This window comes from Cololabis saira, chromosome 18, assembly GCF_033807715.1.
Source record: "Cololabis saira isolate AMF1-May2022 chromosome 18, fColSai1.1, whole genome shotgun sequence".
NCBI classification, from domain to species: domain Eukaryota; kingdom Metazoa; phylum Chordata; class Actinopteri; order Beloniformes; family Belonidae; genus Cololabis; species Cololabis saira.
Genome location: NC_084604.1, coordinates 14,937,011 through 14,950,890, shown reverse-complemented (window position 1 = coordinate 14,950,890; position 13,880 = coordinate 14,937,011). Strand labels below are relative to the sequence as shown.

General features: G+C 45.7%; 2 protein-coding genes across 2 annotated transcripts; one reads left to right on the top strand and one right to left on the bottom strand.

The window, feature by feature from the left end:
* Positions 1-216: 216 nt before the first annotated feature.
* LOC133464785 (zinc finger BED domain-containing protein 5-like) lies at positions 217-1,715 on the bottom strand. Its single transcript, XM_061746972.1, has 2 exons — positions 990-1,715; positions 217-255 (listed from the first exon to the last, which is right to left on the bottom strand). Exons 1-2 carry the CDS (start codon positions 1,713-1,715, stop codon positions 217-219), a joined length of 765 nt encoding a protein of 254 aa, XP_061602956.1.
* A 1,879-nt stretch (positions 1,716-3,594) lies between these two features.
* Positions 3,595-6,533, top strand: LOC133464784 (uncharacterized). The gene is made up of 3 exons (XM_061746971.1): positions 3,595-3,915; positions 4,663-5,433; positions 5,676-6,533. The coding sequence occupies exons 1-3, from the start codon at positions 3,598-3,600 to the stop codon at positions 6,531-6,533; spliced, it is 1,947 nt and encodes a 648-aa protein (XP_061602955.1). The 5' UTR covers positions 3,595-3,597.
* The last annotated feature ends 7,347 nt before the right edge of the window (positions 6,534-13,880 follow it).

The following is a 13,880-nucleotide window of genomic DNA, read 5'->3' as shown; positions in this document are numbered from 1 at the left end:
AATTGGAAAATTATAAACTACTGTACAAAATCTATCAAAATGCACTGCATATGAAAATGAAATAAACATTGTAATAAAATAAATATAAAACAAATCTTCAATGTTATTTGAAACTGTACTTAAAAATTTAAATAAAACTGTGCTGTGCTGAAATGTTATAACTTTACTGACTTCACTTAAAAAAAAGACAAAAAAATAAAAACAGGCTATGCCTGACTACAGTTCTTGCTGTTTCTCAGCTTTAGTGACTCCTTTCTGAAACAGAGACAAACACAAACACAGAGACAGAACAATAAGATTTAAGAATAAAAAGTGTGGAAAAGCATTCAGAATAAGTTCCAATTAAACATCCACAGATATGATGACCACTTACATGAGCTTAATGTGATGGATGTGCTTGCCTCTGTGAACACAGTCGGGGAATGTCTGGGTCAATGGAGGTCAGCTTCAGTCTCAGGTTGGGCTCAGCCTCCACTCTGCTTCTGTACTTTGTTTTTATGACAACAAGTGAAGAGAAGCCTTTCTCACACAGGTAGGTGGTTGCAAAGGGAAGGAGAGTGCGCACTGCTTTGTCAGAAAGCACAGGGTACTCACTGTACTGCTTTATCCAAAAGTCCAACAACGTGTGCTCTTTGAAAGAAGCCTTCAGTGTTTCATCACAAGATAGTTCTATCAAACTCTCCTGCTCAACAGCATTTAAGTCCCCTGAGACCATGTGGGTAATGTCAATGGTGAAGGGATTTCTCATCCAGCTGCCAGCTCCATCTTTGTGCAGCCCTGGGAAATACTTGCAGAACTGTTCTCTGAGTGAGGCAAGGTGTGCAGCGATGTTCTCCCTCACTCCATCTTCAAGCATCAGGTCATTTTCTGACAAAAAAACTCTCCAACGCAGGGAAAGCTGAGACATCACCTGCTCTGACTTTGATTTCAAATAACTCAAGTTTTTTTATCAGTGCATTGATTTTGTCCTGAACACCAAAAACATTTACAGAGAGTCCCTGTAGTCCCAAGTTGAGTTCATTTAAACGAGAGAAAATGTCTGACAGGTAGGCCAACTGGCAGAGCCACACATGTTCCTCAAAAAGGTCTGCGAAGGGGGAGGTTGTTCCTTGCAAGAACAGATACACCTCTCTGTGTAGTTCAAACAGCCTCGAAAGCACCTTCCCCCTTGAGAGCCATCTTACTTCAGTATGAAGTAAAAGCTGGACATGCTCACTTCCCATCTCCTCACAGAGCACGTGAAATAACCGAGCATTCATTGGTCTGGCCTTGATGAAGTTCACTGTTTTTACAGCTGAATCCAGCACAGACTTAAGCTCTTCAGGCATCCTCTTCACTGTCAGCGCCTCACGATGGATGCTGCAGTGAGTCCAGCGCATCTCGGGCGCCACCTCTCGGATGCGAGCCACTACCCCGCTATTACGGCCAGTCATTGCTCTTGCTCCATCCGTACACACACCCACACACCTTTTCCAGTCCAGTCCGTTCTCTTGCATAAACTCATTTAGTAGTTGGAATATTTGGTCTGCTGTAGTTCTGGTCTGAAGTGGTTGACAAAACAACAAATCCTCCGTAGCTGCACCGTCATTTTCATATCGCACGTAAACCAATAATTGTGCTAAATCTGCGACGTCTGTTGTCTCATCAAGCTCTATGGAAAAATATCGGCTTTTTTTAACGCGTTCAATCAGTGTGTTTTTAACATCGTTGGCCATGTCTGTTATTCTTCTTGATACTGTGTCGTTTGAAAGCGGCACGAAGTTTAACTTCTTGGCAGCATCTTCTCCACACATGATCTTTGTCATCTCTTTGGCTAATGGTAAACACAGCTCTTCTCCAATTGTGTGAGGCTTACCGGCTCTGGCGATCCGGAGGCTGGCACGATATGATGCTTCCTGTGCTTTGCTTGTGGGTGTACCATAGGACTGAATCGCGGACTTTGACTGCTTCAGTCCTTCACGTTTTCGTAAAAAAAAACTCACTGGTTTGTCCGCAAGTGCCGGGTGTTTGGTTGTTAGATGCCGGGTGAGATGCAAGGGTTTCATTGATTCATTGGACAGCAGGTCACCACACAGCACACACTGCGGTCTGGGCTCTTCCTCTGTTCCGCTACAAATAAATCCAAATTTGATGTAGTTCTCGTCATTTCTCCTTACTGTTTTTTGTCGTTTTTTTGGTAACAGTAGCAGATGTTGTGGGGCGGCTGGTACTGGCGTCACTGTTCGCGCTTGTGCTAGGCTCACACACGTCCTCCTCTTCGGTTCTTGTTGTCTCCTGTTGCACATCTGTTTTTGTTGATTTAAGCCACGACAATAGTTTTGTTGAACGCTTCATTTTTAAAATCCTTGTTATCGTCTGCAGCGGCGGGAATATTGCTGGAAGGTCTGCTCTCCCCCGCCCAATGAATCCCCCAGTGTCATGTGGTTTCTGTGAGCCGTTTGGATTTGTGCATTTTCTTTACGTCACCAAAATGCAAACCACGCCCTCGGTCTCCTCCGCTGCTGAAACCACACCCACAACCAGCTCTCTCCGCTGCTGGAGCGGTGCTTACTCGAGCCAGTCGGACGCGGCGCCGCAGCGGAGCGGATCCGGGTTAAATCATCCAGGTTCCCGGGTGGTTTGGGAGCTGGGTCCTCGGGGGTCTGTCCCAGGTCGGACCAGCTTCACCCTCCGAGATTTTCAGGCAAATCTGTCGGTTAGATCCCCGGTAACGGGCGATGCGCCGCGGAGCGGATCTGTGCGCCCGCCGTGGGGTTGCAGCGCCCGTCACGCAGCATCCGCCGGGCAGATCCGGCTGAAATTCCGCTGGTCGGTCCCCGGGAGTCCCTGCTACCAGTCCAGGCCAGTTCCTGCGGTCCCGGCCGGTCGGAACCGGTCAGATTTCCCGGTTAAAGCCGCCGTGATGCGCGCTGCCTCCGGGGCCAGCGTTCAGACTCCGTCGGGTAGATCCGGCTTAAATAGTGCATAAATGTTATTTACATACAACTCATATTTTATTTTTTTAACAATAAAGTTTCCATTTGTGAAAATTCAGTGTTATATTTATTTACAGGCTCGGGCTGCTCTGGCGGAGCAGGTTTATTCTCCTCCCCTGCTACACGTCATTCAGGGAGCCAATCAGCACAGAGCCTCATTATCATACCCCCCCCTTCCCTTAGAATGAGACACAGAAAAAGAGGTTAGAAGCGGTAAAACTAGTGACAGGGCCCACAGGCTGGATTTATGATTTATGTAGACAAAAAAAAAGCTTTAGATTGTTTTTAAGACATTCAAGGCCTGTTTAAAATATACATTAAATGCCATAATAGGTCACCTTTGAATAGGCCCTCCAGAAAAACGCGATTGCGCGATCGCAGAATTCATTGCATAATCAGCCAAATGGCGCAGATTACGCGGGGATGCATTTATTCCTAAAAGGGCGCATATTTCCCGCGATGATCGCATATGTCCGCGCTGAATATGCGATTATGCGGGGATTATGCGGGGCTCGCTTGATTTCACAAGGGGGAAGTGTTGTGAGTGACATCATGTTATGCGACGCGCGACGTAATCGGCTCGCGCGTTCACAGACAACAACAACATTGCATGTGGATGGATATGGAGTGGAAGTCGGACGACGGACGGACGGAGCTAAAAATGAAAAAAGCTAATAAATCGCACTTACCTACACACATTTCAGCCCGAGACCGGGCACAGCAGTACCCAGGGCTATTGCACGAGAGTGGCGGGAAATTGTTCTGCACCCCGTGCAACTGTGTTTTAGAGCACTTAAGGAAGTCGACGGTGACAAACCATTTTGCCAGCGCAAAACATGCCAAAATGCTCAATGCTGCTGCAGGAAAAGTTGTCGCAAGACAACTGACGCTCCTGGAGGCATCGACTTCTAAAACCGTCGCAAGGGCGACACGAAATGAGGTGAGTTTGAGCTGGTCAGATAGAATGAGAGACGGGGATGTGTGTGTGTGTGTGTGTGCGTGTGTGTGTGTGTGTGTGTGTGTGTGTGTGCGCGTGCGCGTGTGTGTGTGTGTGTGTTTGATGAATTGTATTAACAGATCGGAGAATTAGTAGTACATTTCACCCATAATAATATAATAATTATATAATTTCGACCCATAATTAAAGCATTACACTTGTTTACAATAGGGCCCACCATGTTCAATTCATCAATAACAATTAGAGACGTACAAATATACACTACTATATAACCAAAACATAAAATCATCAAGAAAATTGTGGATGGAAAAGGGGGAAGAACAAACTTAGACATAGAGCCCTCGCCCTCCCCATGATGATTTTTCTTGATGATTTTTGATTATATAGTAGCGTATAATTTGTACGTCTGTATTTGTAACTGATGAATTGAACATGGTGGGCCCCATTGGAAACAAGTGTAATGCTTTTATGGAGTCGCCCACATTTAACAGTATTGTCTTGAGTTGTGCTTGAATTGTACTGTAATTCTCCAATCTGTTAATAAAATTCATCAATCAATCAATCAAAGAGGGGAAAGAGATGGGTGGGAGGGGGATTCATAATTTTACGTGTGTGTGCGTTTGCGTGTGTGCGTGTGTGTGTCTCTCTCTCTCACACACACACACGCACACACGCACACACACACACACCAAATGTAAGCTAATTATTCATTATCTTTATTTTGTTTAGATTTGTGAGACCTGGGTCTCCACCTGCACTGCAGTGAACATCCCCTTGTCTAAAAGTGACCACCCTACAATGAGGAAATTCCTCAAAGAAAGAGTAGTAAATGGTGGAGCGATTCCAGGATTTCACCAGCTGCAAGAGAAACACTTGGGAGCAGTATATGAGAAAAGAAAAGAAGAGTTGAAGACACTCCTGGCAGGAAAACCTGTCGCTGTGATCTTCGATGAGACTCCAGATGTAGAGGGGAGATGTGTGTTGAACATCCTGCTTGCACCACTAGAGAAGGATGCTTCTGGACGGATCTTGGCCTACCTTGCAGACACAGTGTTCCTTGAGCAGTGCAATCATTCCACTGTATCGGTGGCTGTCGTAAATTGCCTTCAAGAATACAGCATCAAAAATGAGGATGTCATTGTGTTTGACACAGATAACGCAGCATACATGAAGAAAGCATTCACAGCTGCTCTTCATGCACTGTACCCCAACTCACTGCACATCACATGCATGGCACACATTATGAACCTCATCGGCAATTCCTTTCGCAAACCTTTTGCACAGTTGAACAGCTTCATGCTGAGTTTCTCCCAGATGTTCTTCAATGCTGGAGCACGCAAGAGAAGATACCTCTGCTTCATGATAAACAAGCTGCCAGGAAAAAAGGTGACCATGCCTCCAAACCCCTGTGCAACACGCTGGAACTCTTGGTTCTTTGCCGTACAATACCACAAGAAGTACTTTGGACTGTACAAGGAGTTCATTGAGACGGAGATACAGGTAAAAAAGGTTTAACTACACATAACAGTAATTGTCCCTTTCGCCACCAATTATGCCCCTTAAACGTACACATATTTATTTATTTATATATAATGTATGAACAAATAAATAAATGATAATGCACAAGCATGAATGAGTTAATTATGTCACAATAAAAAAACAGTCATATGTAACACTTAACTGTATGTTTGACCTAATCACATTTCTTTCTCTTTTCTTTCTCTGTGTTTTTTCATTCACAGGTGTGTGGCAGAAGTGTACCACCATCTGTGGAGAGACTCCATGAAATGCTTCAACACCCAAACCTGGCTCAGTCCCTGAATGTGCAGATCAACATCATGGCGGACAAGTGCCAACCCATCCTCAATCTGCTAGACATCTTTGAAAGCAGACGCCCAGTGACCACAAAGATCTACAATTATCTGGAGGATCTTCAGGTGGTCATTGCTGCCAACAAAGAGCTGCAGCATGAGATATGTGCAGAATACTTTGAGGAGTTTGACCTACAACACTGCACGAAGACCGAGATCCTCGGCACAGTTGGTGAGGCATATGTCGATGCTGAGGAAAAGCTCACTAAGTATATGTCGGATGGCCAGCCAGCCATAGAATTTCTCAAAGAGGTCAGGGTGTTTGATCCTCGTCACATCGCCTTCCTTGAGGACTCTGTGGAAAGCTACAAGGCCATTCCAGGTTTCACTCATGTGCCGAGAGATGAATTTGATTCTTATTTCAAAGCCCTGGGTCCAGCAGCACTCAGAGCTTCAGGTTGTGGTGTGGTGGATTTGGATGTGTTCTGGGATGGCTTACAGGAGAGACTTCCTGTGCTGTCCAGCTTAGCCCACAGGTACAAGGATGCTGTCTCCAACTCAGCTGATGCTGAACGGAGTAACAGCATCTATAAGCTGGTGTTGTCAAACAGAAGGAGGTCAACGACCAACCCCAACCTAAAAGCGTTGGTTTTCTTGTGTCATAATGAACGCATCCTCAGTGGAGCGTTTGAGAGAGAGGAGAGGGAGAAGGGAAACGTGGTAGAGGGGGAGGATATGGAGGAGTGGGAGGGCCTGGATGATGCGGGAGAGGGCATGGAGGATGACTGATTTGGGCAGTGACTGCATAGTCATACAATTTTAAGCACGTTAAGCTTTACAACAACACCGTTGTAGATTGCACCTTTTGTTTTGTTGCAAATACAGTATTATTGTGTTAACGAAGGTTTAGAACCATTACAAAATAATCACATTTTTTATGTCATTGCTGTTCGGGTGGGAACTTTGTATTTCCTAAACCATTTTTTTGTATTATTATTTTAAAACATTTTAAAATGGTAAATAGCCAGTCTACAAGCTCACAGCTTTTATTTCAGTTTCAACAGTGTGTTTTTGAAAATATAATTGTTCGTTCTACCTCACTTTTATGAAGGACTGTTTACATTTTTTGTGCCTCAGGGAAATGACTGCATAGTCTGTAACTGTTCATTAATACTACTTGAGCACTTAAGAGTTTGCACTTTGTTTTGTTGTAAAATATTGTGACCTAAGTTGAGTTGAGAAAATAAAAAATAACTGAACTGTGAATCTGTGATGTAGCTTGCTTCTACTATGCTTTAATTAATATTTATCCTGTGCATTCAGTAGTAGCCTAAGTAGCCCCCTAACAGGGTTATGTGAGAAGAATTACCTTTTTTCCAGTACCCGCATACTTTCCACATATTTCGCAATTTTCCGCATATTTCACAAATTCCCGCATATTCCGCAATTTCACCGCATAAAAGCACATAAAAAACCCGCACATTTAATCGCATAATCAATGATTTTAGCCCGCAAAATCAAGGATTTTAGCCCGCATAATCAAGGATTTTTGCCCGCGTTTTTCTGGAGGGTCTATTTGAATAGTGTTTCACCTTTTAAATTATTATTTTTTTTTTTAGTATAAGTGATTATTTTGCGTGCCGTACCACTAGAGGGAGCCCGCGTACCACTAGTGGTACGCGTACCACAGTTTGAGAAAGGCTGGTATAAATAATGAATAACTGCATTTTCTCAGTTGCAACCACATGGAAACTTCGCTTTAGCTTAGCAATTAGCATTTTAAGCTAGCGATCTTTTTACAAACAATAAACTACGGTAGAAAATGCACAGAAGTAACAGAAAAACATTCACATGGCATATTTTAAGCAATATAGACCAACTTAACCCAAGCTAATGGCACAATAAATGCATTTTTACCAATGAACAGCTACCGAACTATAAGCTAACTGTGTGTTAACTCACCGGAGCTCCATGTATTTTACCCTCAAAGGGAGTTTCCCCCTCGGTTCACAGCTTATCGGTCGGACCTGGATTCGCCTGTGACTACCGGGCTGCCTGCGGACGTCTCTGTCGTTATCCACGGCTCTCTGCTACTCTTTGCTTCGTGTTTGCTCTGTTTGGTCTTTCGATTCACCTGGTATGACCGGCTCTGCTGCTGTCTGCCTCGTGTATGAGAGAAATGGCGTCTACTCTCAGGTGCAAACTTCACGCGATAACCTGACCTAGGTTCACGAAGGGGTACAACCACTAACAAGGAAATACTGCCATCTACTGGGCGTTTACTAGAACTGTCTAAATGACAAATACAGGGTTAGTAACCTGATTTTTCGTGCTGGTTACATAGATTTATATCCATGGCTCTCCTCAAAGCTCCAAAACGGGCCTTTAGCCTCCCAAAGGCACATTCTATTACCATGCGCGCTCTGCACAAAGAAAGTCAGAAATACTGCTCCTGAACAGTGCTTCCTCCATTATCATATTCCTTCGTTAGATATGGCAATAAGGGGTATGCGGGATCGCCCAAAATGTAAACTGGAATGGGTGCTTCATTGTCAACAATTTGTTTTGGACAAGGAGGGATTTTTCCATTTTTTAAAAAGTCATTGATGGTTGAGTTGGAAAAGACACGGGCGTCATGGACACATCCTGGCCACTTGACTACCACATCCATAAAGCAGTATTTATAATCACATGTTGCTTGGATATTTAAGGTAAAATTACCCTTTCTGTTCACATAATCAGTGGAATTTGCTGAAGGCTGCTTAATCCCCACATGTGTCCCATCCACTGCACCCATGCACTGAGGAAGGCCATGTACCTGTTCACATTTTTCCACTAGTGAATGCACTGCACTTTCAGTTGTTGGCAGTTGTATGAACTGGGGTCCCAAGTGCACTGTTATAGCTCTACACACCTGCCTGACAATGTTTGAGACAACCTGTCTTGACAAACCAAATGCATTACCTGTTTTCCGTAATCTGCCCTCGTCAGCTAAATAGTAAAGCGTGCACGCAACTTTTTTGATCACACTGACGGGTGATCGCATGACCGTGGACCGCCCCTCGATATGAGGACGTAACATCTCTGACAGCGACAGGAGTGAGGACCGGGACATATGAAAATTCTCACGCCATTCCTCTGGGAGTACGACTTCAGTCTCGAAGTTTTCCCACCAGCTGGCAGTGCGTCCCGGTCTGACCCAAAAGCGGCGTTGACGATTGCAGCGAGGTTCATGCCTAGGTGGAGTGTCCAAGAGGTGGTAAATTACAGACCGCAATCTTGTCCGTCGCCTGTGCTCTTGGAGCAGTAGTTGGGCGTGTAAAATAAAAAAAAAAAAAAAAATGTATTTGCATTTTCATGTGGATGACAGGTCCAAACGTAGGAAAATATCTTCGGTTTAGCAGATACCCGGCTACGTGTGTACGGGGTCTTTATTTGACATGTTCATGCATATTGTTGCGTAATGTTTATCAGATACAGCAATGCATCCTGAAAAGGTACAAAGTTATTCTGTAGTTTACCACGTTGTCTAATAAAACTGAAATATCAGGGTACTCCTCAGCAAATGTTGTTCTGCTGATATTTTGTCCTCCTCAGTTGAGAAGGGGTCAGTTCCAAAGCAGGAGACTCTAGTCAGTGAATGTGGTGGCAAAAATTGTTGTTCAAAAAGAATGTCAGGACACCTCAGCTGTCTTTCGAAGATTTAATGAAAAGAGGACAAACATTCAATTGAACGGAGCCACACAGTCCAACCGGTCACATGAACCGACAGTCCTGAGTGCGCTGAAGAAGATTATAGACAGGTTATTTTATACTCTGGAGCTGGAAAAGACAAAACATCACCCATCACCCTGGCAACCATGCCAGGCCACTGTGTCAAAGGAACATGACCTCGGCATAGGAATGAAAACAGGCAACAGACAGTGTTATACCAAAATTTTCCATTACATTCCACCCCTTTTAGCATTTTTATGCTAAACCATAAAATAGGAAATTTCGCAATAACCTATCCCGTGACCTTTATGCTCTGTCGCGCACCAGCCAAACGCTAGCACACCCATTCTCCAACGCGGGAGTTACAGAAACCCCGACAGAGGATCTAAGTCACGGGTACAGAAGAGCCAAAACCTCTCCCTCCACTAGGCAAAAGGGGAGAGTCAAAAGACTCAATCTGTCTAGCTACCCTATCATAGATAAGGAAGGAAAAAACCCCCGTAGGGGAAAAACCCATCATGGAATATAAACTAATCTACTTCAAACAATACCAAAACAAATCACATTCAGCACAATAGTCCATGAAGGGAAAAGGAGAAGAGAAAAAAATCAAAGGCACTGTGTGACTATGCAGTTCAAGGATAAAATGAGATAACATGTAAAATAATAATAATAATAATAATAAAAATAATGACAAAATTCTCCACATGTCCTGGCAAAACCCTCCATGTTTTAACCCACCGTACCACGGGGCTAATGCTTGATTCCCTCACAACCTGTCAACAGGACATAACAGCTCATAATCAGTTCAAAACAGCATAAATGAAAAAAAACATCATCAACCTGAGGAAGGATTAATGCAGAATATAAATTAAAGTAGCTCTGGATCCTCCATGGAAGGAGGAACCCACTCATCATTGTGGTCCATCTCCTGGGCAAACCGTCCAGGTGCGGTGGGAATGGAAGAAGCTACTAGTTTCTTCACCCATGGCACAATAAAACACAGAAAAACATACAAACCCAAAAGAATAGTCAGTTCAGGGGCAGAGAGGTTGAACAGTGCAGTTTCCCACCCTGAAATGGAAAACCAGGACCTCCTCTGCAAATGCAACAATTCATTCAGGTGTCCGACAACATGTGTCACATCGATCTCGTTGGTCAGCTGCCTCGTCACAGTGGTCATGGTACGGAACCATATGTTGTCCTGTAGCTGCAACGCTGTGTTGGTCGTGTTGGTCGTGTTGTTCGTGTAAACAGCAGCCCTTCTCACCAGCCAAAGAGGGGTAGGTGCCGCCTCAGAATCGTGGTCAGAGGGAGGTGAGATTGTCGTGCACTTGGTCTGTGACGTGTGATCGTGCAGGCTCTCCAACAGCAGCAGAAGCAACCTCACCCCTATGGAGACGACCAGCAGGACGCTGGTCGCCACCCTTAGGCCGCATCCGAACTGCCTAAGGGGATGGTACGGCCGTGGCCTCTCGATCAGGTGCATGGCGTGCGCGTGGATCAGGAACCCGTCGGCAGTGGCTGGCGTGGATCCACGTGGTACGTCTCTCTGCAACCTCGACTGCTGTCTCCGTCACCAGAAGCACTTGGAACGGTCTGTTCCACCTCTGAGCTTTCCAGTGTTTACGTCTGAAGTCTTTGACCACGATGTAGTCTCCACTCCGAGGTCATGGAGTTTCGTCTCTGCCGGTTTGGGGAGGGCCGCCTTAACCTGCTTGTTGATATCAGACAAAACAGACGACAAGGTTGCACAATATCGTAACATTTCGTCTTCACAAAGGCCTGTTTCTTGCTGCTGCCTCTTAAACGGGCCCAATCCCTGTTTAAAGGTCTCTTGAAACAGGATTTCACAGGGGCTCAGGCCATTTTTGCTTCTCTGGCGCGCCACATTAGCACCACATTAGGCTGGGTGGTAGGCGCAATGTTGTCGTATATCTACGCCCATGTACTCACCGACCTGTTTCAGTGCCGCGCTCACAAACGGAGCGCCATTGTCTGAACTGATTTTTTCGCCAGAATCCCCCGGGAATCCCTGGGAATTATCAGGTTCATCAAAGCCTTGGCCACTGCGGCGGAGTCCTGTCTTGTTGTGGGAAAAGCTTCAATCCATTTAGAAAACATGCAAATGATAACCAAAAACAAACTTTTTGCCTTCACTGGGTGTAAGTTCAATGAAATCCATCTGCAAATGTTGAAACGTCTGTCTGGTGGGGGCGAGTTGTGTCTTCATATTCACTCCTATTGCGTATTTCACTCACCATCCCCCACCCCTTGACACATGAAACCGTGTGTCAATTAAGCAAAGTGAGGGAAAAAATTCTTGGGGAGACATGGCCGGCCGTCGGGCCCCATTCACACCCTGTTAATTACCCTGCAGTCCGCATCCTCCCAGGACCATATTTCAGTGTGCAAAGCCCTTAGTTACTGTAAGGTTTTAGAGATGGTAACCCTTACAGGCAGGACGAAACCTTGCGGGATTCAGGTGTAGAGCGAGTAATGACATGACATGAGACCAGCAGGGATTTTCCAGAACTCTTTTTCTTTACTTGTTGCACAAAGTCACACTCTCCTACATGGAGCAGGGCAAACAAAGCACAGGCTTACAGGTGCCGCAGATCCTGGCAGCCAAGGTGAAGCCCAACTTGACGCCCCTCTCTCTCGCCCCCCACTTGTTCTCACACCTGGCCTTTCTACTAACGGCCTCTACCATTTCCCACACACACCCAACTAAGTTTAAATATGTTAACCAATAAATCCTGCAAATAATATTTACACAAACAATCTACAAATGCATACTGCATAACACAGATTAAACAAAATACATAATAAACTGAATAAATGTCCAACAGAAGCTAAATTCAACAAAACCCTCTACTTCCTCCCCTCTCTGGTCCTGGTCTACTTGGTACAGCCCAACCAGGTAGTCAATTGACACAGCTGTATCCCATCAATTGGAGTTCTGTGGCTGCATGTTCATGTATGCACCCATGAGAACACGCCCACCCGGAAGTCGACCTCAAAGAGAGAGTGGTTAGTAGGGTCACCAAAATAAAAATACAAAAAACAACAAAAAAGAACTTCCTATATTAAACAGTTTTTCCAACTGAACACATATGTGTTTAAGAGTGTGTTGATCACCTTAGTGAGGGGGATGATTTCCAGCTCCCTCACACTTCTCACCCCCTCCGGCAGTCTCGCCAACCCCGTGGCGAGACAGGAAGTCAGCCACCGTATTCTGCTTCCCTGGCCGGTAGTGGATGGAGAATCGGTATGGTTGAAGGGACAGGAACCAACGAGTGATCCGGCTGTTGGTATCCTTCATCTGCTCCAGCCATTGCAGCGCTCTATGATCCGTTTCCAGGTTGAACTCCCTGCCAAGCAGGTAGTACTTAAAGGTGTCAACAGCCCACTTAATGGCCAAACATTCAAGCTCCACAGTCGAGTATCGGGTCTCCCTGGGAAACAGCTTCCTGCTGATGTATGCCACTGGTTTCCTTTCTTCTCCATCTCCTTGTAGGAGGACCCCACCGATCCCCCGACGAGAAGCATCCGTCTGGACTGTGAAAGGCAAGTTGAAGTTTGGACTCTGCAAAACCGGCTCCTGGCACAGGGCATCCTTGAGGTCCTGGAATGCCTTTTCCTGCTCCTCACCCCACTCCAACTTGGTTTTTGCTGTGCTGGTGAGATCCGATAAGGGCGCCGCCCTTGCAGAGAAGTCCTGGATGAAGCGCCGGTACCAGCCCACCAGGCCCAAAAACGACTTGACCTGCTTCCGGGTAGTCGGCCTCTCCCTTGCTCGGATTGCTTCCACCTTGTCCTGCACAGGCTTAATGACACCGCCTCCTAGGATGTAACCCAGGTATTGGGTTTCCTGCTTCGCCACTGCGCACTTCCCCGGATTGATAGTCAGGCCAGCCTCCTTGATTTTCTGCAGCACCATCGCCAGGTGGTTCAGATGTTCCTGCCAAGAGTTACTGTATATGACAACATCGTCAAGGTAAGCAGCGGCAAATGTGTCCATACCTGCCAGCACTTGGTTCATCAGCCTCTGGAAGGTGGCAGGAGCCCCGTGGAGACCAAAAGGCATCTTGGTGAAGTGGGATGAGACGTGGCAAGATTTAAGGTGAAAAGTGTTGAGAGCTGACAACATGGGACCTAAAGCACAGTCCAAGGCTCAAAAGATGGATGTTGTGGAGGATGCCTCTGAAGAGGGTGCTGCAGGAGGACAGCCCATGATCCTACACCCCAGCGTGGAGCACCGGGGGCCTGTGGATATGGAATCAATTACTGGTATGTTGCAGCAATGTCTTCACTTTCAACGTGACCTGAGTGAAAGGTGGGACAAAGAAACAATTAGACAGGACAAAAGGTGGCGCCAAATGCAGATTCAAATGAACAACCTCAGAGATGATCTGGAGC

What these genes read in the sequence shown, in the direction of transcription:
- LOC133464785 (XM_061746972.1), bottom strand. Translation starts at nt 1,715, where the DNA reads ATGGCCAACGATGTTAAAAACACACTGATTGAACGCGTTAAAAAAAGC. An exon ending in TGGGACTACAGGGACTCTCT is followed by an intron (nt 256 to 989) that starts GTAAATGTTTTT and finishes TCTCTGTTTCAG; the next exon opens with AAAGGAGTCACTAAAGCTGA.
- LOC133464784 (XM_061746971.1), top strand. Translation starts at nt 3,598, where the DNA reads ATGGAGTGGAAGTCGGACGACGGACGGACGGAGCTAAAAATGAAAAAA. An exon ending in CAAGGGCGACACGAAATGAG is followed by an intron (nt 3,916 to 4,662) that starts GTGAGTTTGAGC and finishes TATTTTGTTTAG; the next exon opens with ATTTGTGAGACCTGGGTCTC. An exon ending in TCATTGAGACGGAGATACAG is followed by an intron (nt 5,434 to 5,675) that starts GTAAAAAAGGTT and finishes TTTCATTCACAG; the next exon opens with GTGTGTGGCAGAAGTGTACC.